General features: G+C 61.0%; 6 protein-coding genes across 6 annotated transcripts; 3 read left to right on the top strand and 3 right to left on the bottom strand.

Moving 5' to 3' along the window:
- Positions 1–984: 984 nt before the first annotated feature.
- Positions 985–1,859, bottom strand: EHS24_000253 (uncharacterized protein; the record flags this gene model as incomplete). Its single annotated transcript, XM_028616088.1, has 2 exons — positions 985–1,656; positions 1,803–1,859. The coding sequence occupies 2 exons, from the start codon at positions 1,857–1,859 to the stop codon at positions 985–987; spliced, it is 729 nt and encodes a 242-aa protein (XP_028479945.1).
- Positions 1,860–4,536: 2,677 nt separating this feature from the next.
- On the top strand, positions 4,537–5,929 carry EHS24_000252 (uncharacterized protein; the record flags this gene model as incomplete). Its single annotated transcript, XM_028616087.1, has 8 exons — positions 4,537–4,573; positions 4,638–4,753; positions 4,826–4,946; positions 5,012–5,121; positions 5,161–5,321; positions 5,377–5,621; positions 5,670–5,830; positions 5,891–5,929. The coding sequence occupies 8 exons, from the start codon at positions 4,537–4,539 to the stop codon at positions 5,927–5,929; spliced, it is 990 nt and encodes a 329-aa protein (XP_028479944.1).
- A 415-nt stretch (positions 5,930–6,344) lies between these two features.
- EHS24_000251 (uncharacterized protein) lies at positions 6,345–8,516 on the top strand (the record flags this gene model as incomplete). The annotated part of the gene is made up of 2 exons (XM_028616086.1): positions 6,345–6,440; positions 6,594–8,516. 2 exons carry the CDS (start codon positions 6,345–6,347, stop codon positions 8,514–8,516), a joined length of 2,019 nt encoding a protein of 672 aa, XP_028479943.1.
- Positions 8,517–9,249: 733 nt separating this feature from the next.
- EHS24_000250 (uncharacterized protein) lies at positions 9,250–10,414 on the bottom strand (the record flags this gene model as incomplete). Its single annotated transcript, XM_028616085.1, has 4 exons — positions 9,250–9,517; positions 9,814–9,906; positions 9,952–9,992; positions 10,115–10,414. 4 exons carry the CDS (start codon positions 10,412–10,414, stop codon positions 9,250–9,252), a joined length of 702 nt encoding a protein of 233 aa, XP_028479942.1.
- A 769-nt stretch (positions 10,415–11,183) lies between these two features.
- On the bottom strand, positions 11,184–14,508 carry EHS24_000249 (uncharacterized protein; the record flags this gene model as incomplete). The annotated part of the gene is made up of 8 exons (XM_028616084.1): positions 11,184–11,636; positions 11,693–11,824; positions 11,875–11,946; positions 11,993–12,154; positions 12,205–12,324; positions 12,373–12,508; positions 12,568–13,922; positions 13,984–14,508. 8 exons carry the CDS (start codon positions 14,506–14,508, stop codon positions 11,184–11,186), a joined length of 2,955 nt encoding a protein of 984 aa, XP_028479941.1.
- A 1,676-nt stretch (positions 14,509–16,184) lies between these two features.
- EHS24_000248 (uncharacterized protein) lies at positions 16,185–19,548 on the top strand (the record flags this gene model as incomplete). Its single annotated transcript, XM_028616083.1, has 2 exons — positions 16,185–16,828; positions 16,884–19,548. The coding sequence occupies 2 exons, from the start codon at positions 16,185–16,187 to the stop codon at positions 19,546–19,548; spliced, it is 3,309 nt and encodes a 1,102-aa protein (XP_028479940.1).
- Between the last annotated feature and the right edge of the window lie 109 nt (positions 19,549–19,657).

Genomic DNA, 19,657 nt, shown 5'->3' with positions numbered 1-19,657 from the left:
AGCGCGTGGCGGCGCTCCGAGCTCAGCTGCGACCAGCCAGCCAGCACTGGCAGCGGAAACCGTCACAGCCACAAGGGGGTACACCTGTACACCTCGATACCGGAACGTCCCCCGCCGCCCAGACCGTCGCCTTCGCCGACCTCCATCATGCTCGACAGCGTGTCTGCCGTCTGTCCCGACCATCAACCAGTCTTTGCCTGCCTGCCTGCCTTCCACCTGTCTTCTTCTGTCATGTTCAATGTTTCTGGAACACCCCCAACCTGGTTCCTAGCCACTGTACGGCACCCCGGTATTCTCGGCACACACCGTCCCCCACTGGCAACCAACTGGTGCCAAATCGACATAATACACACACCAATCAAGCAAGATAGCATAGAACACGTAGAGACGGGAGAGTAAAGAGTAATTACGTCGCAGTCCCGATGATGACCATGTGGTAAATGTAGCTTTTTTGACGGGTGCCATCTCCACAGGAGAATAGGGGGTGAGGAAGAGAGATAAAATGGAGAACGATAGACCTGGGTTTATGGGCAGCGCAGCGCAGCGCGAGCAGCGAGCGAGCAAAGCAACAAAGCCAGCCAGCAAACGCACGCACGCACACACACACGCTGCCCGGACGGCACCTGTGCCGCCCAAGCGAGGGAGCGAAAAGAAAAGAAAAGGGGGGAACGTAATCGGACATAAAAAAGGAGAGAAAACACGAGCCAGTGTGCATGCAGGGTTGATGGGGCGTGGGTGGCCGTGGACGTGACTCGGACCTGCCGCTGGTGGTGCCCGCGCAGCGAGCGGTCGGCGATCAGGAGAAGGGTGGGGAGAGTGCGAGAAGGGGAAACGACAAGGCGAGGGCGAGGGCGAGGGTGTGGTGTGGAAACAAAAACGAAACGCGAACAGACGGCGCGAGCGCGTCAAGTGCTAGCGGCCATCGAACGGCGCGTTACCGCCCCGACCACACCACGGGTGTCCCTATGCTTTTGGCTCTTGCGCCTAGTGGTGCGAGCGGCCGTGGTGGGCGCCACGGTAGATGTGGCGCTTGACGGCCGAGGTGGACGCGGCGACGCGAGCGGCGTTCTGGGCGGCGGCGAGGGCGGCGTTGTACGTGTCGAGGGCGCCGTCGTCCTCGGTCTCGTCGACCTCGACGACCTCGTCGAGGGTCCACTTCTGGTTGTCGTTGTAGTCGAGGCACTTCCAGACCTGGACCTCGGCGCCGACCTGGGCGGTGCCGTTGATGAGGTCGAGGCAGTAGTCGGTGCTGGCCCACTGGATGGTGTAGTTGCCCAGGACGTCGGCGGTGACGGTGCCGTTGGTGTCGGTGGTGTTGGACTGGGCGATAAAGTCAAACGCCTGGTGGGTGTTGCACGAGTAGCAGCCCCAGACCTGGGCGAGGGTGCCGTTCGAGAAGACGCCGTCGGTGACGTCGACACAGAGACCGCTGTCCATGTTGCGCACCTTGCCGTTCTTGGTGTTGTGGCGGAACACGGTGGTGTTGTCGGAGCAGTCGGCGAGGACGAGGGTGGCGCCGTTGGTGCTGTTGCTGGGCGCGAGGCACAGCCCCGGAGCGAGAGCCGGCGAGATGGTGTAAGTAGTCATGGTGGTCGACGCCGCGTCCGAGACCGAGGCCGACGAGGCAGTGGCGGTGTGCGAGGCGTGGTGCGACTTCTGCGGGGGGGACAGCTGTTAGCGACGGGCCGCGACAGCGACGAGGCGAGGACTGCAGTAATAATGTGATGGGCCGCACAGGTCTCTATTTCTGTGGGCCCACCAGCAGCACCGCAATCCGACGACGTCTGCAAAGACAGACTTACAGCGAGGGCCGAGGGGGCGAGGGCGACGAGCGCGAGGGCGGCGGTGTGGGCGAGCATTGTTGTTGTGGATAAAGGAGGGGTTCAAGGAGTGTCGTTAAAGAATGTGGGTAGGTGTAAGAGAGAGTCGTCGAGACGTAGAGGACGTGGGGGGACCTGGCGGAGAGAAAGAGACAAGAGACAAGAGGGGATGGGCGAAAGCAGGATCAAAGCGTTTAGAGTGACTCCATACGGTGTGCGTGAGGGTCGACCGGCGGGGTGTGAGGCCACACGGCCACACGAGGGTTGGACCACGGGCCACGGGGGTGTGGGTGGTGGGTTGGTTGGCGGCAGGGTGCTGGCCAGTTTGTTGTTGCCCGTCCTGGCCTGTCCTGCATGTCCTGCGCAGGTGAGCGCAGCAGCACTGGCAGCAATGGCAGCAATAGCATCCAGCATCCACAGGCCAGAGGCATCAGACGCGTCGGCCCAACGCAGTGGAATGGTCAGGGCAGCGGAATGCCCCCCAGGTAGAGAGTCTCCCTGGCTGGCGCGGGTGCCGCCTGCCGCCTATACGCCTATACGCGCGCTGGACCCAAAGGCCCAAAGTTGGCCCACGGGGAGGCGTTGAAACGAGCAAAACGTGTTCCCTATACACGCCTCTGCGCGGTGTGGCCCTCGCGCGTGTGCTGCGTCTCCCCAGACTGCGCCAGGACAGCGCACATTGAGTTTGGGCCGTGACGTCGGCGGCAACCAGAAGAAGAGAATGGGCGAGAGACGAGTGCATCGCTCTGTGCAGCGTTAGAAGCGTGTCAGTATCGAGTTGTAGTGAGAGAGATGCGAGAGCGGCGACGACGACGACGGAAGACGCGTCTCCCCCGAAACTGCGTCCGTCGCGGGCAGGGCCCGGATATGGTCCTGGCCAACGTCCTGGCTCGTCCCTGGTCAAAGACCTACATATAGGCACATCTGTCCATCTCTCTCTCTCTCTCTCTCTGTGCAGCCCAAATACACCTGCACGCGGATGCGCGCGATGCATGCACATGGGCCATGGGCAAGAAAACTTATCAGCCGAGTTTGTTGGTCCCCCAGAAGCCATACGTCCTGGCAGAAGGAACGGGGGGCAGAGATCTGTCTCGGGTGGGCCCTCCCAATTATAGAAACGGCTCTGACGGACATAAGCATGACGACGCGTTCATGCGCACCAGTTTAACCAGTTTCCCCAAGTGCAGGCACACCCACGCCGCAGTTTGCCTTACGCGGTGTGCTGTTTCGCGACGCGTCCCATTCCAATTCAAAAGCGACATCCGCGCTATTTGCCACCAAAAACACAAGGCGCGCGCACAAGAGGCCAAGAGGCCAAGCAGACCCGCCTTTCCATAATGTTCATATTGTGGTGTGTGCCCCCGCAAAGCAAGCGGTCCGAGGTCGCGTGCAACCAAAATTAAAGTGTGCGCAAGTGTGCAACGCCTATGCAATGTAATGGGTTCTTCCGCACGCGCTGCCGTGGAGCCGCCCCCTTGGCACTCATGGAACACAGAGCATTCCAGTGCGCATGGTTCTCGTCTCGTTGCCACCTGACGACCGGGATCCGCCAACTCTCATGTTCCTCTCTATATTACTCTCTCTCTCTCTCTCTCTTGCTTATCGTGCTCACGCATCCATCCCTCGCGCAGCTCAGGTAGCCGCAGCAACCAGCAAGCAAACAGCAGGTAGCAAGCGCAGGCGCACGCTCCTCCAGGGATATCGATCTGCCGGGCGACCAAGAGTTACCAGGAGACTGCAGTGCCAAGCACCTGGCCACCTGTGCACCTGGGTGTCGCACAGTGTTACCGTGTTGGCCCCTTTTGCTTCCTACACAGGTGAGTGAGCGAGCTGGCTCTTTTTGCTCTCGGTGCCCCCCGCCTTTTGGTCCTTGCTCTCCTTCTTGCTCTCTCCTCTTCCTATGGCTCTGCACTGGACGTACGCTCGGACCGCGTTGTGACACTGTGGCGTCCGGGAGGCTTTTGCGACATTAGTGTGTGCACAGCTCTTCCCGCCAGCGCAGCCTGCATCAGTAGTAGCAACGACTGCTGCTGCTGCTATGGAGTGACGCATGCTCGCTCCATCTCTACTATACAGCAGGTGCTGTTGCGGCAATCACACACGCACCATGCCATCTCTCTCTCATCCCCACGGCCACCTGTGTGTGCATGCCCACCCCTCTTCGCTCCGTTCTCACCATGCCCGCATGCCTGCACGCCACACTAGAGCCGTGCCGTGGAGCGAGCGTCCAGCCATTGGCGCCGCACTGACCGCCGCCGCCGTCGCTGTCTGGGCAACAACCCCCAAACAGCGACAGCTGTTGCCAGAGACCGGTGCAGGCCCAGCCCGCCCCCTCGCCCGTCGATTCTCATCTGTGTCAATCCCTCGTCTTGCTTCTCTTTTTCCCGTTTGCAACACTCCACTAACAGGCTGGTCCAGTTTTTTTGCACTCCCCCCCTCCCCCTCCATCACTCCTCCTCCCCCGTACAGCCTTGACGGCACGGTCTACCACACCAGCGCAGGCGCTCGGATCTCCATCCTCCTATACTCTACTCTTTCTACTAGTTCCACCAGCCCCCTCATCAATCGACCACACGAGCTCAATAATCAACAACAACCGCTACACCCCCAACCCTCGATTCTTGATCTTCTCGTGTTTACTCGTGGATTCCTAGAAGGAACTCCCCTCCTACCTCCATCAACAACAACCACCACCTTATAACAACAGCACCCCATAATGTCTCCTGAGCCCTTTGGTTCCTTTGGTTGGATCTGTGAGTAACAAACAACAAACAAGTCGCCACCCCCGACTCCCACACCCACTGACGCCATCCGCAGGCCGCCACACCACACTGCCGCAGTGCAACCTCTTGTTCACTCAAAAGTGGAACAACGGCAGCGACGTGACGGCCCTCTTCCCATCAACCTCGGACTTCTTTGCTCGCTACAATGTGGTGCGTGCTGATCCAGGATCACTTGGGCTCATATCCCCGTTTGTTTGGCTGATGGGAAACCCCACCACACAGACGAGCACAAGCCTCTTTGACGACACCAACGTCCAGCTCGCCCGTCTGCAGGCTGGCAATGGTTTTGGCGCCATGTGCGAGATCCCACACGTCGGCCAGCGCGGAAGTGTCGGTGATGTCGGTGAGTGCTGGCGAAATGGTCGCCAGAACGGAAAGAAGGAATGACCAACAAACACCCCCTCGCAGTCCTCGTCGTCATGTCCTTCCTCTCGATCCTCCTCTGTGCCGGCCTCGTCTACTACTCGCGCCACCGCAAGGCCGCCGTCGGCCGGTTGGAAATGGCCATCTTCCTCGGAGTGGGTAAAGACCACGCCGTCGCAAGCTAACCCGCACAGGGCTTTGCGCTCTTCTCTGCTCTCCAGGCCGTGACCATGAGCTCCATGCTCGAACAGGGCGGACAGGCGCTCACGATCCTGTCTGCTATCGAATGCGGCATGATTGCGGGTCTCGGATGGCTCCTCTTGGGTAACGCGCTGGTCGCGACCCAGCTAGTCGAGTGAGTTGTGCTCGTCCGCGCGGGGACTCGACTGACCCAAACCCTCTACCTCCAGAGACGCCACCATCTCGTCACTCCTGCCTACCATTGGTCTCGCGGTCATCACCTTTGCCGGAACACTGTACATCTCCCTGGCCACAGGCTTTGGGTATGAGTCGGTGTTTGACGTGCACGACGCGACCACCCTCAAGAGCACCCCGCTGTTTGTCCTCACGCTCATCTGGCCCGCCGCCGCCGTCGTCTTCTACATCATCGCCATGGTTTGGGTCATCTTTGACCTCGACGAGCTGAACCCTGCCAGTGAGTTTAAACACCGGGGATTGCGTACAAAATTGACACTTGTCTCAGTCTGCCTCGGCGCCGCGACGGCCATCTTTGCCGCTGGCCAGGTCGTCTTCTTCCTCGCCAACGAGCCCCTGTGCAAGGCCGCAAGCGGCAAGGTCAACGCCACGTTTATTACCGCTATCACTAACAACGCCGCCATTGTCATCATCTTCTTCATGTGGAACGTGAGTGGAGAAACAAAACACCGGCTAGCACGCAACATGCAACTGACACTTTGTTTCCAGCTCATCACAGAAGGCGAATGGTTTGACGACTTTTATTAAGGACACACGCCAAGAATCGGATTCCCATAGTTTCTCTTTCTCGGTCCAGACGATAGATGGCGTCTATGAGCGCACGGTGTACTATGCATATTACTTGGTTGCTGCAGCTAGGTGCCAGAGGAGGAGGTTAATCGTTGGGACGGGGATGGATGTGTGAGGTCGCCACGCACGGAAGCAAATATCCGAATGTTGATTGACCACATGGCCTTGGCCACTTGGCCACCTGCGGCCTCTACCACCATCAACACATCCACTCACACACCCAGCGGCCAGCGGCAAACAAAGCCCATTACATCCCACGTCTGCCACGCACTAGCGGGCAGTTGCGGCTACAACAACAACAAGGCGACCCCCACCCACGCCGGGCCAGTTACCGCTCCCTGCGCGCGCGCCGCCCGTCCAACTCGCAAGCGCAATGTCCGACGGCGCGTACAACGGCTTTCCGCCGTCCAACGGCGACCCGGGCCCGTCCTCTGCGGCATTTTCGCTCAACTCGCCGCACGTCGGCGCCGTAGATGGCGGGTTTGGCGGTGGCGAAGAGGGCGGGCGAGGACGAGGCCGAGGACGCGGCCGCGGCCGGGGACGAGGTCGCGGGCGGGGTACCGGTCGTGGCCGCGGTCGCGGCGCGGGCAGCAGCGGGCGTGCGAGCTCGCGCCTGTCGCAGCGTGCAGCGGCGTCGTCGGGCCCCACCAAGCTCAAGATCAGCTTCAAGGCCGGCGAGGCTGCTGGCGGGCGGCACACGTCCTTTCTCGGCGAGTACGACCGCGAGCTGGACGAGCAGCCCGACGAGCCGCTGGCGTTTGAGGAGCAGTTCATCCTCCGCGTCCCGCCGCACGTCGCCGATGGCGGCAAGGGCAGCGACGGTGGGCTGCGCGACCTCGTGCGCGGAAAGGGGCGGGGGCTCGACGGCGTAGAGTTCAAGTTTCTCGACCCGCGCCGCGGCGTGTTCAAGATTGGCAACACTAGCTATGCGACCAAGCTCGTCGACCTGCCGTGTATTGTCGAGTCGCAGAAGACGGCCGACTCGCGGCACTTGTTCAAAGTGGCCGACATTTCGCAAATGCTCATCGTCGGCGACCCCGTCACGAGCGAATCGGCCATCACGGCGTCCCCGCTCAACGTCGACGACTATATCTGGCAACACGGCATCACCCCGCCGATGCGGTATGCGCGTAAACGGCGGTTCCGCAAGCGCCTGTCCCGCCGCACCATCGAGGTGGTTGAGGAGCAAGTGGAGGAGCTGTTGAAAAAGGACGAAGAGGCCGACGAGTGCACGTTTGACCTCATCGACCAGAACCCCGACCCGGACGCGCCCGACAGCTACTACATCAACTGGACGCCCGAGGACCAGTACTATGGCCAGTGGGACGGCACCGACGCCGGGTCCGAGGCGTACGACGACCCGGGCACCGCCGGCGCCGACTGGTACGAAGGCGACGGATACGGCGAGGGCGAGGAAGGCGGCGAGTTTGAAGAGGGCGAAGAGGGGGACGGCGACGAAGACGACGTGCTCGACGAAGACCTCCAGGCCGCGCTCATGGAGAAGATGGAGCAGTCCGATGCGTCGGGTTCCGACGACGACCTGTCGGGAACAGACGAAGACGACGACGACGACGATGGCGGCGCCTCGGACCAAGAAGACGAGGACGAGGACGAGGAGACGACCGAAAAGCGCGCCAAGATCAAGCAGTACACCTCGGAAATCAAGCAGCTCGAGACTCTTATCGACAAGAAGCGCGCAGGGTTCACGGGCGGCAACCCCATCATTACAAAACGTTTCGAGGAGACCATCAAGGGCCTGCAAGACGACGTCAACACAAAGGTCGCCGCGCGCCAGGCGCTGCTCGACGCCATCGAAAAGGACGCGTCGGATGCCCGCGCCGCCAAGGAGGCCGAGGAACTGGCCCTGGCCCCGCCGGTCGCCACGCCGGCGCCCGAGGGCGCCGATGCCGATGCCGATGCGGACGCCGATGCGGAAGCAGACGACCTGTTCGATGACGGCGAGGACGCAGAGTTTGACGCCACGCCAGCCGTCACGCCCATGCCTACGCCCGGTGTCACCGCCGCCACACCCCTGCCCGAGGGCGAGTCGCCCGCCGTTGCCGACGACGAGTCGGACGAGGACGACCTGTTTGGCGACGACCTCGAAGACGACGGCGACGTCGACATGCCCCAGGCCCCGCCGCCGGCCGGAAACGACGACGAGGACGACGAAGAGGAGGAGGAAGGCGACGTCACGATGGAGGACGACGAGATGGACGAGATGGCCGCCCTCCTCGCCGCCGAGCTGGGCAACGCGGACCTGGGCGGCGGCGCGCCCGACGACGGGGGTGTCGGCGACGGTGCCGGCGAAGGAGAGGGTGGCGGCGTCGACGCGGACGCGCTGGCCGCCACGGCTGCGCTGGACGAGTACGCGCACACGGCCGAAGGAGCGGGCTTTACGGGCGTCGCGGCCCAGCCACCACCCATGCCCCAGCAAGTGGTGCAGTTTGGCGTCGAGGGCGGCGTGGGCATGCGCCGTCTCGCCAGTGGCGTGGTGCCAGATGACGACGACGACGATAGCAGCGGCAGCGACGACAGTGACTAGTGCGCCCGTGGCAGTGTTGTACATGAGATGCAGGCGTATGGTGGTAGTACGAGTGGTGGCAGGGCAGATGGTGGCACGTTGCGATGCACGACGGTTTGTGTGGCACCGCGGTCAGCAAGCGGCGAGCCGCGGGGACATTGGCCTCCAGCCGCTGGTCCGCTGAGCGTGAGCTCGATAACTGACGTTGGTGTTGCCATGGGGTTGCAGCTGGCCACAGACACTGCAAAAAGTCTTTAACATACAACGCGCTGCACTCTCAGCAGTCGCAGCGGCTCTAACCCCGCTTGTCGCTCGGGGATGCTCTGCCTAGGCACGAAAAAGGCAACGGTGGTTTCCAGTCACACTATGTGCTGATCCTGCGCAGTGCATCGGTGGAGTGGCATTGGACTTCAATCTCTGGTGGTCATGCACATGGAGATCTGCTGATAACAGTGGTCATAGCCCCAGCGACATGCAGGGCACAGGCTGTGGCAACTGCTGATAACAGCGGCAAGGAGGTCAGTCTAACACACTCGGAAAGCAGCAAAGTGCCCATGAGGCCACGGTTTTGCTCTTTTGTCATGCAGGTGTGATCGCATCCCACGATCTGGTACATCGCCCGCGGCCCTCTACACCACGCCCCTTCTCTCGAACACGCCGAGGGCCTATCGTCGACAACGGAAAAAGCAGGTCGGCCGTTTGCCATTAAAGTCGACAAGTTGGTTCCCCGACTAAAAAAGTGTGGTCGAGATTTTTAGAAGCGGAGCTTGGAGAAGAACCAGCGGTTGGCGCCCTTGGCGTAGCGCTCCTCGAAGGCCTTCTTGATGGCCTTCTTGGACTCGACACGCTGGGTGGGCTCCTTGAAGGTGTCGTTGGTGACGGCACCCTTGAGCGACTCGAGCTCGAGGACGTAACGGGTGGGGAGGAGGTGCGAGTAGTTGACAACCTTGATGAAAGGCTTGACCTTGCTGCGCTTGGCAACCTTCTTCTTGCCCATCGACTTGGTGACCTTCAGGGGGTAACTGGAGGCGGGGCATCAGCTGGCTGTTCCGCCGCATGGATGCAGAGGGTGAGAGAGGAGTGCAGGCGAGGCTTGCTCGTTTGCTCGTTTGGGCACACGCCACGCGGGAGATTTCTTCGACCTTGAAATTCCTTGGTCTCGCCAGACCTCAAGACCTTGCCATGCCCGTACGCAGCCATCTCCATCTGCGTACGCTGGCTACGCTTCTCCTGTGCGCTGGTTACGCTTCTCCTGCGTGCTCTGGCCAACGCTGCCCCTCGCCGATCCTCCCTCTCCCACTCTTTCTGGTCGACTCACCGCTCAATGCCGGCAACGATGGCGTGGGGGTAAGGACGCTCCTTGGTGCCCTCGTCACGCTGCTGGATGACGACTACCTTCTTGCCCGCCTGGCTTCACGTCGTCAGCAGCGACTCATGGACAACAGAAGGTACTCACCGGCCGTTGAGGACGACAGCGACCTTTCCGGGCTTGTAGATCTTGACCCTCGAAGGTTGTCAGCACGGCGTCCCATTCTTTCGCAACAACGCCTCGGATCTGGCGAGGGAGCGGTTCCCGACGTATCGCGCAGTCCGTTGTCGTCGGCGAGCTGCACACTCACATTTTGACGATGTGTTTTGAGGGTTAGGAGGTCGACGAGGTCAAGAAGTGTGAAGATGTGTGCCGCCTGCCAGCGGCGGGTGGGTGCACACCCAGGCGGGGCCGTCCTGCCTAGCGGAACCAATTTTTGAGCCACCTCGATTTCGCGGCCAGTTTGACCATCACCCGAGTCCAACCCGGAAACGCCGACAGTCGGAATATCAGAAACGCCGATGTGGCACTTGGACACCGAGCACCTGCATAGGCGACTGGCTGGCGACTGGTACTCAATCTTTCGTAGTTCCCCGTTGAAGCAATGCATGATCGATCACAAGCTGCATTAACGCTGCGTACGTGTCAGACTGCCCCACAGTGCATGGGGCATAGATTGATCAGCGCCTATCAGCGATGAGCCTCCATAGTGGTGTAGCCGGTGTAGACCCCTCCCCCGTGGCACACTTTGTGGCCTCGTTGGGTGGCGACGGAAGCAAACCAATAAACACACTATGTGGCATTTCCCAGTTCCACTGGGTGCGGTTTCGCCCCGTTACGTGTATCTCATGCACCCTGCCGCCTGTTCCCTCTAGGCCTTCAGCACGCACCATCGACAGCTGTCGCTAGAGAAAAACTGATGGATACGTATACGTACTGATGCACAGATGCTGTTTATCCTCGCATGGTTTGTTCGTGGGCTACAGATGTTGTGCCCGAGTGGTCCTGCGGGCTTGGATCCGGCCGACCTGCGTGAAGCCTCTTCGTCCTCTGCATGGCGCCATCCGGTGCACCTTCTATTGCTTCCTCCTCGTGCCCTCACAGAAGCCATTCAGCTGGCTGGTGACCCGTTTTGGAGGACGCTACCGTGTGCTTTCATGGTATCCGACCTTTCTACAGCTCCAAGCCTGTGGTTTTCACTTCGAAATTTAATGAAAATGACCGTGTGGCAACGAGAAATCAGGAAAATGAGCCAAAATTCCGAGGCTTCAGAGTTGTTGCGCCACGCGGAGGCACAAATACGTCGTTTGGTTGCATCTCACACCCCAGTGCTGCTGGATCCTTGCGGAGCAATACATATCTACGCTCTCTACACACATTCATAAAGGGTCTTGACAGCTTGATGCTCTCGCAACCGGAAGAGAACTCGTCACACCTGTAAATACATATTTGGTGTCGAGGCCTGCGTGTACAAACATGAACCCCCTTGTACTCCCTAATCCGAGCTCTACTGATTGTAATGTCCGTCCCTGCAACCTCCTGCCACTTCCCTGCTCTGAGTCGTCACCTGCGTACTCCTCAGAGGAGTCGTCGGCGGCGGACAGCACTGCGTCAGGCTGTGACTCCGACTCGGGCGTCTTGGCTTTGCGCTTTCGAGTCTGCTTCTGCTTGGGATTAGGCTTAGGCTTAGGCTTTGCCTTTGCCTTGCCCTTGCCCTTGGCAGGGGCCTTGAGCTTGGGCTCGTCGTCTTCATCTTCGTCTTGCTCGTCCTCGCTCTCCTTTGCACGCAATCCCTTGCCCTCCGCGTAGTAATGGACGGGCAGCTTCTTGTTCTGCAAGGTAAGCCAGGTCCTATTGCAGTGGCGGTGCTGTTGAATAAGACACGTACGTGATCGAGACCGAGGAGCACCTTGAGCTTGTCGGGGCCGATTTGTCTGGACTTGCCGAAGAGGTCGACCTCTTGCAGACGCGCAATGAGCTTTTTCCTCGGCCAGTCCTTGTAGTCCGAGACCGGCTTGGCCTGTCGGTAGTGTCAGAATTCAACAACGGTTGATGAAGGGGAACACTCACCTCTGCCCTTGCCAGCATCCACACCATGTCGTTGGTGTTGTATGTGTTGCGGATGCCAGCCGCGACACAGAGCTTGTATGCCTTGGAATCAGTCTCCTGAGTGTGGATGAATACGTACCGGTCCCTTGCCCTTGGCCGAGCATCCCGCGATATCGGCAGGTGGGACGCTCTTGACGAATTCGTCAACATCGACATAGTCGTCGATGCTGGCGAAGGTCGTCGGGCTTGCAAGCGCGGTTCCGTCCTCCTTCAAGTAGGCGGCTTTGTCGAGGCTGCCGGCCTTTCCGGTCAATACTCATTATAGGCTCGAAAAGGGGAGGAGGGACTCACGAAATGGTCTTCGAGCTTTCGCAGGAGGATGGGGAACGGGATTCCCTTACCGCTGAAGGCACCGGTCTCCTTGCCGAGTTTCAGCATTGTTGAAATGCTCATGGCGTGGGCGTTGGGTACCTGCAGCCAAGTCAGTCTCGTTCTGCGACCTCCGCTCGCCCAGCTTACACTCTTCTCCTCGAGCAGCTCGACCATCTCCTGGCGACTGTAGTCGCAGCGGATCTTCTTGGCGCGACAGATCGCCCAGAGCTCATCGAACGAGACCTCGCGAGGTGCGTCCGGGAAGAGGACAATGCGCTCGTACCTAGTGTCGTCAGTCAGAGAACTTGGCAGTGCGTGCGCGACCGATCCGTTCATACCTACGAGCTGGTACCGTTGAGGCGGTACGCCTCCGCGGTGGCCGGAACCAAGCTGAACTCCTTGACAAGCTCGACACGCTCGAGGTCGAGAACGTCCACGACGCGGTCGACGATGCGCTGGCAGTCGTCACGCGCGCCGCGGACGAGGGCGAGCAGGGAGGGGAGCCTCATGGTCCTAACGAGAAAGTTGGCCTGGCGCAGCTCGACGCGCACTGTCATGCGCGATGGGTCGAACTCGTCAAGGCTGCTTGGGTAAGGGGTGAGGAAGCCGGTGGCGAAGGCGACCCGGTGGATACTGTGGGCCAAGAGAGTCGGGGCAAGAACATCGTGCGGGCCGGTGAAACCAAACTTGAGACCCGTCAGCTGGTCCTTGTATCCCCACTTGGCAAAGTGGTGGCACCAAACGAAGATGACAGTGAGGGGGGGAAAGCCTTCGGTGGGGATGCGCATGCGGTCACATGCCGCCATTGCATGCTTGAAGACGGCGAGAGCAAAGAGAAGCGTGTCGTGGGTGCTGGTATTGGTAGCCCACCACACGGTGGGGAAGCCGTCGTCATTGCGGAGGAATGTAACACCATCACAGGTGGTCTCATACTCCTTAGTCAGAGCAACAAAGGTCGCGACGTAAGGGTAGAGGTGGTCGAGGACGCGCTCCTGGAATGTAAGTGCCTTGATGTATCCCTCTGAAATGACTTGGAGGTCAGGCGGTGTAGCATATTCGACGCCAGCGTCGACGTATGGGGCCCAACCGTTCAGGTCGACGACGGTGGGGTTGAACAGCTCTTCGAGCTTGGTGCTGTCCTCGACGGCTTGCGTTCGGGCCGCGATAGAGAGGGTGGGAGAGGAGGCGTTCCAGTAGGCGGAGTTGATGGGCTTGAGGGCGCGGATGAGCTTCTCAAGGACAGCCAGCAGCATCTCGCGGTGTTTCGCAGGCAGCGTCTCGTCGTGGTTGACCGAAATGGCCGTCTCGACGAATTGCACGGTCAAAGGATGGGTTCGGACCTTGCCAATGTTCTCAGCGGCCGGGATGAGCTGTAGCTCGAGCGGATGGTGGAAAGGGAATGTCGACACCTTGGCGTCGCCGCCCTCGTCGTCCTCGTCCTTGAGCTCGAAGAGGGGGTGCTCGATGTCCACCGACATCTTCATCCGGACCATACGATCATGGAAACAGTTGAAGGGCTGGAAAGCGGCAGGAATACGCTCAACGGGGGCGATGAGCTCAAGGTCCGTGGCCGCAAAGACCTCGGGGTTTACCTCAATGTCGCCTGTGACAACAAAACGCTCAATCTCTGCGTGCAAGCCCGGGCTCCAAAAGATCGACTCGGCAATGACACCCCTCAGCAGTGGAAGCTGGTAGACCTTTAAAACCTGTCAGTGGTTGATCTCGCAAGCGTGCGTCTGGAGAACTGCCTTAACTCACTTGCTCCGGAGTCGGGAAGGGCCAGGGCACCTCGAAATCTTCGAGGGAGTCGTCGGCAGTGGCCTCGACATAGTCCTTGTGGTTGCCCTTGCGTCCCAGACCCTGGCTCTCTTGGAAGTGTCGCAGGTCTCGCTGCTTGCTGATCTTGAGAGAAAGCTCAAGGTGGTTGGCGTGGACCTCGATGAGCATGCGCTCGTCGATGAAGCACGACATGCAGAGATGAGAAGGCCAAAAGGCCTTGCAGACGACGAGGTTACCCTCGAGGAAGAAGTGGGGAAAGGGGGACTTGCGCCTGAGCTCCTCGTGGCGCGGGCCGCGGCATGGGTGAGACCCCTTCTCACAATGTTGGTGTGGCATTGCGTTCCAGTCCCACGCCGAGTGGCCCGAAGGGAGAGTCAGACTGACGACGTTTTGAACGTTGCGGTCCAAGTTGGTGTCGTCGGGGAGGATGGGTGAGCCGACAGCATCGGCGGCGAAAGTCGAGAGATCAGCACGCAGATCGCATGTAGATGGGCCAGCGGCCATGATGGTGCTGGTGGGAGTGGGTGGCGGTGGGTCGGGGACAGTAGCCCAAGACAGTGTTGACGGTTGAGTCTGTGGCGCATCAGCGAAGCTCTCATGGGGGGTACAGTGAGATGTGGGAAAAGCAGTGCAAGGTGATGGTTGCTCTTTTATGGTGTTGGGGGGGAGGGGGGACAGCGAAAGGCGGGGGCGCAGGCAACGTGTCTGCCCAGCAGCCAGCCGGGTCCGTGGCTGTTGTGTTGGGCCACGTCCAGAGAGACACTCACGGGGTCTATGGGAATGGGGGGTGACAAAGGTAAATAAAGAGATGACGAGGTGGACATAGTTATCTCAGTTAAGTTGAGAGTTGAGAGAGATGGGAATGTGTCTGACGACGAATAAATAAGGAAACTGGGGAAGAAGAAGAAGCAGAAATAAGAAGCAGAGAAGCCCCCGTCTCCGCTCATCATTATACAAGGATTAACCTCCGTTTTCACAGCAGAGTGGGCGACGAGTGGACAGTCGCACAGCATGGGAGACAGTAATGGTGGAGTATTTTGACAATAATTAGGATACATAGTTTGGCACGAATAATATTGAGTTTTTGGGTGACACATGTCGCTGTTCAGACCCGGATATATGTGCAAACTCTGGCTTCAAAGATAAGAGAAGGGTTTAATAAACGACAAAACGCCGACAGTTCACGCTGCAGTCCAGTTGCTACCCTTGTGCGCTTTAACCAGGTCTAGCCTGCTACGTCGTCTGGTCGGGAAAAAAGAGCTCCACGATTGAAGATAACACTGGAATGTTGGTGCGGCACTAGCTTGCCGCTTCCGGACTGACCCTCTGTAGATCTGCAGTCGCTACAGCGGTGCCGCGCAACCGAGTGACTAGGCATCGATCTCACGAGCCCACTACAACGCACACATCGCATACGCATGCGTGCTGCTGTATAGCACCTGCGGGGAGCTTGCTGCTGCACAGGGGACTCTGCACTCTGTGTGACTTCACATGCGGTCTCGATTTCCCGATCGGCGATGAGGACGAGGCCCCCGCCATCAACCAGCACGAGGCCCCTCCCTGTACAGCATGTACAGATCCAAGCCCCATGCGCGCGTCACGCGCTTTGTCTCTCACGCAGCTTCCCACACACAACCGCATGCCCGAAGATGCATGTAAACAAAGAGGTTGGCCGCATATCGCATATATCGCATGCACCACGCGTCATAGGCACGCACGGCCAGGCGCGGGTGGGTGGAGACCCCAGGCCCCGTTGGTGGGGGTCTCCAATTTAGGCGCCGCCAGCCGAGAGACACGCACTGTGTGGGCGGACGTCACTGAGCGCAACTGACGCCACCGCACGCACACACCGAGAGCCGCTCTGCCCGCTATCATCCGGGGGCTGTCGCTCGTAACGCTCTCATCCTCATCCTCCCATTCAAACAACTCTCTCTGCTGTTTCACACAATCGTGCTACTCGCAACAACCCACTCTCATCTCCAGCCGGCTCTGGAGATCATCACATCGACACACAGCTTCCCACCACACCGACGACGTCGACCCTCTGCTCCACAGCCCAATCCACTCGCTACTCATTCGAAGCACAACCCAACCCCCCAACACACTGGGCGCGCGGCCGATCCATTGAACCCCCGCGCGATGCCCCTTGTGTGCGCATAGTTTGAGACGTTCTCCATCCCATGACAGCGCCCAGCAGCCAGGTGCGCGCATCGTCGCTCGCCACGGCAGTTGGCCGCACCGGCGGCGGCGCCGGCAGCAGCGGCGGTGGACTCGAGTCGTCATCTCGCCGTTCATCTACCCCGGGCCAACCAGGTTCTGGAACCACGCCCGCCACCGCCGCCACCGGCCCCGCTGTTGACCTGGCAAGCTCGTCTGCTGCCAGTTCCCAAATGGCGAGCGCGAGCGCGAGCGGCTCGCCATCGCGCTCCGACCAGATCGTGTACCGCTTCTACCTCAAGACGGTGGGCGTGCTCGTCGACGGGCGTGTGACGCACATTGGCGGCGTCCAGGACAAGAAGGACCGATGGTTCAACATTACCATCCCAGATACGGACGTGCACAAGGGAGACTTGACCATCTACCGCTCCATTTCGGCGTACCCGCCTTTACCTCGAGCTCCTCCCGGCGAGGGGACAAGTAGGAGCACTATTCCTCCACTCCTTATCGCCTTTATTCTCGACACGAATGACATTCCGGCCGGCCAAACGCTCATGTGGAGTCGGGATGGCGTGCGAGTCTCACTGGACCCATGTCGCGGTCATGCGCCGACGGCGGGGGCCAAGCGACCTGGCATCGTTCTCGAGCAGTGGACGTTTCGCGTGACGTAAGAACTCCCCCGACTGCATACCCACTTTGCGTGGCTGACCCTCTCTCTTCAGCGACGTTGCAGCAAGCGTTCCCACTGGCTCAGAGATGGCGCCTCCTACAGCCTACAGGCTTGGTATCATCCATTTCCGAGCACTGTACGCGTTCATCCGCCTCCTGCCAGCCTACCGACTCTTTCGCCGACTGCGGCGTCTCAACACGGGTCTCCGGCTGGGAATCAAGCTGTGGGGACCCGAGGGATATGCCACCAACACCCCTGCGGGGCTGGCCGAAGCGTGGGACATTATTGAGCGAGGTCTCGTCGGTATCAATGTCCCACTGGAGCACATGACCGCCGAGGCGGACACGGCGACGACGACGGAATCGACCATCGAGACATATGATTTCGCCCCGCTCGACTTGTTTGGAAACACGTACGAGTTGGGAGTGGCGTATCGCCCCAACGTGGATTTCGAGGTCGAGGACATGGAGAGTGTGCTCAGCGAGCGGTTTGTGGACATGGACGAAGAATGGTTCACGCCTACAGTGGCGAGGCATCGGCTCGAGGAGGCGCGTGCGGCCGCATCGACGGCGACGAGCAGGTCCGTGTCGAGGACGGCCAACCCGACCCCGGCCTCAGCCACGCCACCACGCCAGCCTGGCAGTTCTCTCGGTGCATCGAGACAGGTGGCATCGCGAACGGGTACGACCCCGAGCCAGCCTAGTTCGCTTGGTGCTGCGAAATGGGGAGCACTCGCCGAGAACCTTCCCTTTGCTTCTGCATCACAAATGGCCACTGAGAACAGTTCGCCAACGTCCACGGCCATTCCTTACCGACGACTGAGTGCACACTCTCTGCAACCTTTCCGGTCCATCTCGGCATCCCCTTCCACATCCGTGTTGCGTGGCGGCCCTGTAGCCGCCGTCGGTGGTCTGCCGTCGCCCATCGGGGCGGCAGGACGAAACATTCCAGGCGTGTCCGGCACAGCATCGCCGCTACCGGGCTCCCTACCCCGAATGTCCGAGTTTCTCTCCTCATCGGGGCGTTCATTCTCCCACGCGCAAATGGCAAACATGGCAGCAGCCAGTCCGCCGATCATGCCTGGTCTGGGCGGGTCACCACCGTTTGCCCCCAGCTCGCTGTCCTTTTCCAAGCAGGCAGTGCGGCAGCAGCCCACACTCGCCTTCTCGACGACGTCCCCCTTTGTCGCGTCTAGCCTCGACAGGGACAGTCCCTCAGTGTCGCCCCAGTCCAACCCTAGACGGTACTCGGGTTCCATCGGTCGCCGTCTCCCTGGGTCTCCCGCAAGTGGCGACTCGCCGTCGTCGATTCGCCGTACCAGCACGCGTGAGAGTGGTTTGCGACACAGTATCGACGAGCCCAGGCCAGACGCGCCAGACAAGGACGACGTGCACGCGTTTTTGCGGCAACTCGATAGCTGGACTCCCCCAGCGACTATTGCACCGCATTCGCAGTCCCCACGCACCACCACTACCGCCGTCCAGCCTACACCAACCGCTGGGCCATCTCTCACTACCACTGCCGCGGCACCCAGACAGTCGTCCGCGACGTCGTCCATCTCACCGTCGCCTTCTATAACCACTGGTCCCCGTGCCCCACTCACCCGCCAACACGTCGACGACATGCTCAAACGCATGGTAGGGAGCTTTAGCACACAAGCCAGTCCGAGCGGAACGTCTCCAGCGGCCATGTCACGTGCAGGGTCCAACATGGCCACCTCGAGCCTCGCCTCCAGACGCGAGTCCATGGGCTCGGAGCGGACCGAGCTCCACCTCGTCGGCACGGGCCTGCTCTCGGCGTCACGGCCGTCCACGTCCCCGCGCCAACTGCCACTCCCAGGCTCGCTGTCGGCCTCGCCTCGGTCCGCCGTATCGCCCTTGCCTGGCTCCAGTCTCCGCCATGGATCCCTCCCCCGAGCGAGATCTACACTGTCGCCCGTGGAAGCCGAGGCCGATGCGCCTGCCGCGCGATCGCTCCCCGGCGCCGTTCCGACCGGCACGACCCCGCCCGCTGCTGGCGGCCTACGCGCACTGTCTCCACTGTCCCCACAGACCACAGGCGGCACGACCGACTCGCGCCGCCGCGGCCCCGTGCTCGTCCGAGGCGGCTTCAACCCGCCCGCAAGCTCCAAGGGGTCCACCACGTCCAGCTCGCCCTCCCACTCGCCCGTCCGCGATTTCGTCCGCCCGTACCGGCTGGGCGTGAGCGCCGAACGCGGCCGGGAGGAGACGCTCGCGAGCGGGCCCAGCGGCGGCGGCGCAGGAGCGTCCCTCGGTGCGCGCCGGAGCGCGTCGGCCTTGACATCTGGCATCGGCATGCCGTCGTCATACACGCGGCGCGTGGGGCGGACCGCCCCCAGTTCGTTGGGCGCCGACGTGAGCGAGGACAGCGAGACGGAGGCGGCGACGGGGTCGACGCGACGCGGAGGTCGCGGTGTCGGCCGCGTAGCCAGCGAGGGAAGCACGTCCCCAGCCACGATCCAGGAAGGGACCGGGTCCGGGGCCGGGACGGGCATGGGCGGCGGGACGGGCATGGGCGGCGGGATGGGCAGTGGGGTGACGCGCACCGTCGCTGCGGCCGGGAACGGCAGCGGCAGTGGCAATGGCAACGGGAATGGAACCAGCAGGAGTCCCGTTGTCGAGAGCCTGATGGCGCGGCTGGCGCTTGCGGAACAGCAGGCGCGCGAGAGGCGCGAGTACGAGGGGTATGGACCTTGAGGACGCACGGAACGGACACCATCTGTGCGTCAGGTCGGTCTGCGCGCAAGGGTACCACCACCGGGATAGAGCGACGCGGCTGGACGTGTCGCGCGGAGGCCATCTCAAA

Source organism: Apiotrichum porosum (genome assembly GCF_003942205.1).
Source record: "Apiotrichum porosum strain DSM 27194 chromosome Unknown scaffold_1, whole genome shotgun sequence".
NCBI lineage: Eukaryota > Fungi > Basidiomycota > Tremellomycetes > Trichosporonales > Trichosporonaceae > Apiotrichum > Apiotrichum porosum.
The sequence above is the reverse complement of the archived record's forward strand: the minus strand, read 5'-3'. Positions and strand labels throughout refer to the sequence as shown.